We start from the raw sequence: 6,287 nt of genomic DNA, 5'->3' as shown, positions 1-6,287 counted from the left end.
AATTTCATGGCTGCAGTCACCATCTGCAGTGATTTTGGAGCCCCCAAAAATAAAGTCTGACACTGTTTCCACTGTTTCCCCATCTATTTCCCATGAAGTGGTGGGACCGGATGCCGTGATCTTCGTTTTCTGAATGTTGAGGTTTAAGCCAACTTTTTCACTCTCCTCTTTCACTTTCATCAAGAGGCTTTTTAGTTCCTCTTCACTTTCTGCCATAAGGGTGGTGTCATCTGCATATCTGAGGTTATTGATATTTTTCCCAGCAATCTTGATTCCATACCTAGGAAGCTCTTATCTTTCCAGAAGCTGCCCCAATCTGGTAAATCCCTACCTGATAAGCCGGTAGATATGCAGGGGAAGAGCTTTGCTCACTTTGTCCACATAAAGAAATGTTTATGAACCTGAACTGTGTGCCAGGCCTGTGCTGGGCACCACCTCCACCTGGGGGGGCGCAGGGAGAAGCCATTGTTCTGTGTGCCCCCCCCCCCAAATCCACATCTGGTCGTGAGCGCCCGTGGCTGTGGCTGAGCCCGAGCCCGAAGCATTTGCCTTGGGGGTGTTTCCTTCCTGAAAGTTGAGTGTGTGTGCGTGTTAAGTCACTTGGGTCCTGTCCAGCTCTTTGTGATCCTGCGTAGCCCGCCAGGCTCCTCTGTCCCTGGGTTCTCCAGGCAGGAACACTAGAGTGGGCTTCTGTGCTGCAGCGCAGCATGAGCAGCCCTTTCCATGTGGTTGATCTTGGTCATCTTAAGACCCAAAACATGCTTGGGAAGGGGACGGTCTCTGCAGTGGTTCAGCATGGCCTCTGGAATCCGAGACTTGGGGGCTTGGACCCTGGAGCTGTCACATAACCTCTGTGGGTCTGAGTATCATCCTTGTTTCTCAAATGGAGGTAAAAATAGTGCTTCCCGCCCTTGTGGGGCTGTATCCAGAAGTCAGTGAGCCCATGTGTATGGAGCAGCTAGCACAGGGGCTGGTGGATAGTTGCTCTGCGGTCGCCATGGATTCTCATTGCCATTGACTGTCATATGTTTTGACTGGGGCTTCCCTGGTGGCTCAGATGGTAAAGAGTCTGCCTGCAATGCAGGAGACCCGAGTTCAGTCCCTGGGTCAGAAAGATCCTCTGGAGAAGGGAATGACTACCCACCCCAGTATTCTTCACCAACCACATCAGAAGCATTACCAAGACCCCGCCATTCTGCAGTGCTGTTTCCTCGTTTAATAGATTGCCACACTGGCCCTTTATATATGTTCTCATTCATTTGTTTATCCAAAGAAACACCTGTATAGGGCTTTACACCTGCCAGTTTGGTTCTGAGCGTGTGACACCTGTTAACTTGGCTAATCCTTTCGACAACCCTATGAAGTAGGTTTCATTCTTCTCGCTGGTGTTTCCAAGGCACAGAGAGGCTGAGTAACTTGCCCAAGATCACACAGCTCACGGCAAAGCTGGATTTGATCAGAGTTCATGCTCTTCACCCTTCCACGCGTGAGATGCAGCACTTCTCTGCATCCGTGGACATAGGGCCCAGCCACGCCGCTGCCCTCGGCCCCGAGCCCTTTCTGCATACATGTTGACACAGAAATGACACTGGATCCACTTAGTCATCCCTGCCCCCCACTCACACCCACACGTCACCCCAGGGTAATTCCAGTAATTCCAGCGGGGCAAATCATAGTAACTGTAACAGCGGTAGCTAACATTTATGGAGGGTTATCGTGTGCCGGGTGCTTTTATCTTGTGATTTAATCTTTCTGGCCAATCTCTGAAGCAGCCCTGTTATCATCTTCACTTTACAACAGAGGAAAATGAAGCTGAGAGAAGTGAGGAAGGCTGTGAAGCCAGGTACCGAGGGGCCAGCACTCTCCCAGGGGTCAGGTTTCAGAGCCCAGCTCAGCCCTCTTCACTACCTCCCTTGGTCACCTTGTAAATAAAATGGTGATGCTGGGACTTCCCTGGTGGTCCAGGGCTAAGATTCTGTGCTCCCAATGCAGGGGGCTCAGGTTCAACCCCTGGTCAGGGAGCTAGATCCCACACGCTGCAGCTAAGACCCAGTGCAGCCAAATGAATAAATATGTTTAAAAAAATATAAATAGTGATGCTAACCAACATTAATTATCTACCGCGTGCCAAGCCTTGCTTGGGGTGCTTCATATGTAGCTTCTCATTTAATCCTCAAGCAGTTCTATGAAGTCAGTCTCTTACACCCGTTTTCAGGTAAGGAAACCGAGGCACAGAGAGGTCAAGGTACTTTCACAGCCTCGCTCAGCAGTGAAGGACGTTTCCACCAACCGCGGAGGGGGCCACCCACGTGGGCTGGGCCTGCCTCAGCTGCAGAGAGCCACCCTCCCCAGGGTTCTGCCCCCTTCCTGGGGCATCTGTTGTCCGATGACTCTCTGATGTGAGGGTATGAAGGCCCAGCCCTCTCGCCCCACTGGGGGACATCTCTCAGGGGTCACCCCATCTTCAGATCTCCCCACAGGATCAGCTGAGACTTCTGTTGAGACTGGATCTCAGCTCCCTCCCGCCCACCAAGTTCTTCATCCTCCCTGCCCATCCACAGGTGTTGACCCCAAGGGACTCCCAGTAATCATTTCAGAGCTACTTCCTGGAGACCTGGACCAAAACGGTGGTGTTCCCAGGATTTGAACCCGAGTCCTGCACCCACGGCATGGGCCCAGCCTGCAGAGATCTCTCTGCTTGGGCTTTGGCAGCAGCGGCTCTGAGGAATGGGTTGGGTGCGCTGCCTGGGATCCGTGGAGACCAGAGCCAAGCGATGCCAGCGGAGAGCCTCCTAAGGTCACCCCCATGACCAGGAAGCTCACCTTGTTTCTGGGAAACCTTTTCTCGGAACTTGCCTAATCACCTCCTGGCTGACTCTCCTGCTCCACATCCCAGTGGTAGCTTTGAATCAAAGCCTGATGTGGGCTCTGCCAGGGTCCCCAAGATGCCACGAAAGTGAAAAAGTGTCAGTCACTCAGTTGTGTCTGACTCTTTGTGACCCCACGGACTGTAGCCTGCCAGGCTCCTCTGTCCGTGGAATTCTCCAGGCAAGAATACTGGAATGGATTGCCATTCCCTTCTCCAGGGAATCTTCCCCACCCAGGGGTCAAACCTGGGTCTCCTGCATTGCAAGCAGATTCTTTACCATCTGAGTCACCAGAGAAGTCCCCCCAAGATGCCATGGGCTTCCTGCATCTCCTGGGGTCCCTTCTGCCCTGGAGTACCCCATCCATCCCCCACCCAGGGACCCCTGTGGGACTCAGCTCAGATACTCACTATGGACAGAGACCCCACGGTAATGGTTGCATAACTTCCTCCATACTTTGTCAACTTCTGCGGCGGCCAGTGTGTTTCTAGAAAGCATGTCTGTGGCTGTTTCCAATAGCAGGAGGTCGCCACATCTGCAGGAAGCCTTTTCTGGTCGCCACCCCTCGCCTCCCAGGTGGATTCGGGGCCCCCTCTCTGGACTCATCAGGGCTGGATTCCTGCCTCTGTCCTAGTGTGTCCCATGGCGCTAGACTAGTTAGTTCCATCTGGGTCTCTACCCCTCGATGAGCTTCTTATCCAAGATCCGTCTTGCTCATTTTTTATTTCACAGCCCTCAGGGCAGGCTGGGCTCAGGGTGTTTGTCAGTAACTAACTGCTCATGGCCCTCATTCCTATGGTTTATCAGCTCCTTGTGGTTAAAGTTTTGGTGGAGTAAGCTCAGATCCGCTCTCCTGAAATCAGGTTTGGCTCTCTCGCTATATTCCATGGGCCACAGTTGCCATGGTTTTTTGTAGATGTCAGCTCTTCACATCCCTTAACATGTCTCGTCTTGTGAGTTGCATGGTCCAGGGTCTCAGCTGTGTTTGTCTTTCAGATCCTTCTGCACAGACTTTGTGGCTGGCCTGGTGAAGTGGCTGGACCTGTCTGAAGCCGTCTTGCCTACCATGACTGCTTTTGCCAGTGGTCTGGGAGGCGAAGGAGCAGACGTGTTTGCTGAGGTTTTGTTGAAGGACCCCATCTTGAAGGATGACCCACTGGTGATCACTCAGGTACACCCACTGCCCAGGTAGCAGCTGCTGGGGAAAGCAGACAGCTTCCTCTCAAAGTCAGCCTGAATATCACTTCTAGCTGTGTGGGGGGAGTTCAAAGGTTAAATATTGCATCATAATATCTGATGATACGATGATTGTAGCTAGTGTTGAATTATCATTATCGAATATTTACTATTGATTTATTACTTAAACATTGCTTCTTATATGCTAGCATCTTTACTCATATGAACTCATTTAATTCTCAGAGCAATTTTATGAGGTAGGTAAAGTGATCATCCCCATTTTATAGATGAGAACACTGAGGCACAGAGAGGTTTAGTAACTTGTTCGAGGTCACACAGCGGATTTGAAGCTTGCCATCTGACTCAGAAGCCCATGTTCCTAGCCGTTAAGCTACGGTGCCTCTTTTCGGAAGCATCAGCTTTGCTGTGTGCCCTTGGGTGTGTCACTCACCTGCTCCTTGTGCATTTGAAGCAGGCAGACGCTTGACCCGGGCTCTCGGTGCCAGCAGAGCAGATTTAAAACAGCCCTTGCCCTCCTTCATCTGACTCCCTGAAGTTCTCACGCATTTGTTTGGTTATGTGCTGGCTTGTTGGTCTGCCTTGCCACTCAAATGCAGGGCAAAGGTATTTTGTCTGCCTTGTTTTCCCACTTATTGTTAAGAGTCAGTAAATGTATGTCCAGTGAGCAGGCTGGTTACATATCAACCTATCGCTAATTCCTGTTACTTTTCCCTCAGGATCTTCTGAGCTTCTCACTCAAGGATGGTGAGTTGATAGTTCCTAAGTTCTGTAAATTGTGGGCACGTGTCTCCCCCTCATCCAGGGAAGCCAGGGTTAGGTGTTGCCTCTGTGGTCCCATGCTCGTGGCCTTTTCAGAGCAAGAAAGGGAAGGGAAGCCAGTAGCACTGGGGGGCCGGGGAGCTCTCCATTCACACCAAGCGCCAGCGGCGTGATGCTCCTTGCGGTTTTACTGATTCCTTACTGCACCCCCCAGTCTAACCTTCTCAGTAGCTCTGGAGCCTGGCTCTTGCCCTCCAAGGTCTGTTCTGCTGACATCAGGGAGAAGGAACACAGAATTGAAAATGACATTCCAACAGCCTCTGTACCGTGTAATAAAGGGAAGTTTTAGGGACTTCCCTGGTGGTCCAGGGGTTAAGAATCGGCCTTGCAATGCAGGGGACACGTGTTCAACCCCCGGTCAGGGAACTAAGATCTCACATGCCACAGGGCAGCTAAGCCCACTCGCCATAGCTAGCAAGCCTGCACACCACAAGGAAAGATCCCACGTACCACAGCTAAGACCAACTCAGCCAAATAAATAAACACTTTTTATAAACAGAAGTTTCCCCGAGTCTCCACCGAACCTCTGGCTCGTGGGGGATTGGAGGGGTAAGAAGAGGAGGAAGAAGAACAGGATTTCACGAGTAGACATAGCACACGCAGGAGCGTTGGCAGGAGAGAGCGCTCAGAGGAGGGTCACGGGGGCCGGAGCCCAGTGAGCTCTGCACGTTCACAGGGTCCCAGGCGGTTCCCATGGAGTTTACAGTCTGAGAAGCGCAGCTCTGAGGCTCAAACCCCAGCGTGGCCCTTTTCCAGCCACGCATAAATTTTAATTCTGTATCTCAGAGCTGAATGCGGATCATGCAAGGGTGATCTGGCCCAGCCCCTGCTTTTAGGCGGGCACAGCCTGAAGTAACACGTCTTCCTTTAAAAAAAAAAAAGATTGTTTATTTATTTTGGCTGCACTGGGAGACGTGGGTTCAATTCTTGGGTCGCGAAGATCCCCTAGAGGAGGGTATGACAACCCACTCCAGTATCCCTGCCTGGAGAATCCCCAGGAACAGAGGAGCCTGGCGGTCGCAAAGAGTCAGACACGACTGAGCACAGCACAGCACTGGGTCTTACTTGGGGCTCTCAGGATCTTCGCTGCACGAGGGCTTCTTAGTTGCAGCATACAGGATCTAGTTCCCCAACCAAGGATGGAACGCGGGCCCCCTGTGTTGAGAGTGCAGGTTTAGCCGATGAGGCCACGTGGCTGAGCTGTGGTCTGAGGATGTGGTGGAGCTGGTCTGAGAATCCTCGGCAGAATCCCTTTTATTTCTGCAAACTGAAATGAGGGAATATTCAATCGTCCTGGATGGTCTTAGAATGAGAGGTGGTTTGCCCAGAGGTCTGGGGCACGGGTTTCGGGAGAGCAGGGTAGCCGGTCAGCACACACACACTCTCACGTGATCGTCATGGTAA

At 51.8% G+C, this 6,287-nt stretch overlaps 1 protein-coding gene across 1 annotated transcript in view; it reads left to right on the top strand.

The window, feature by feature from the left end:
* Positions 1 to 6,287, top strand: part of TMCO4 (transmembrane and coiled-coil domains 4) — a 99,318-nt gene that overhangs the window by 18,849 nt on the left and 74,182 nt on the right. The window contains exons 3-4 of the mRNA XM_010829943.1: positions 3,864 to 4,038; positions 4,781 to 4,808. Of these exons, the coding sequence (XP_010828245.1) occupies positions 3,864 to 4,038; positions 4,781 to 4,808 (203 nt within the window). The remainder of the gene's footprint in view (positions 1 to 3,863; positions 4,039 to 4,780; positions 4,809 to 6,287) is intronic.

This window comes from Bison bison, unplaced genomic scaffold, assembly GCF_000754665.1.
Source record: "Bison bison bison isolate TAMUID 2011002044 unplaced genomic scaffold, Bison_UMD1.0 scf7180017864516, whole genome shotgun sequence".
NCBI classification, from domain to species: domain Eukaryota; kingdom Metazoa; phylum Chordata; class Mammalia; order Artiodactyla; family Bovidae; genus Bison; species Bison bison.
Note: the sequence above shows the minus strand (reverse complement) of the source record. Positions and strands in the feature narration are given on the sequence as shown.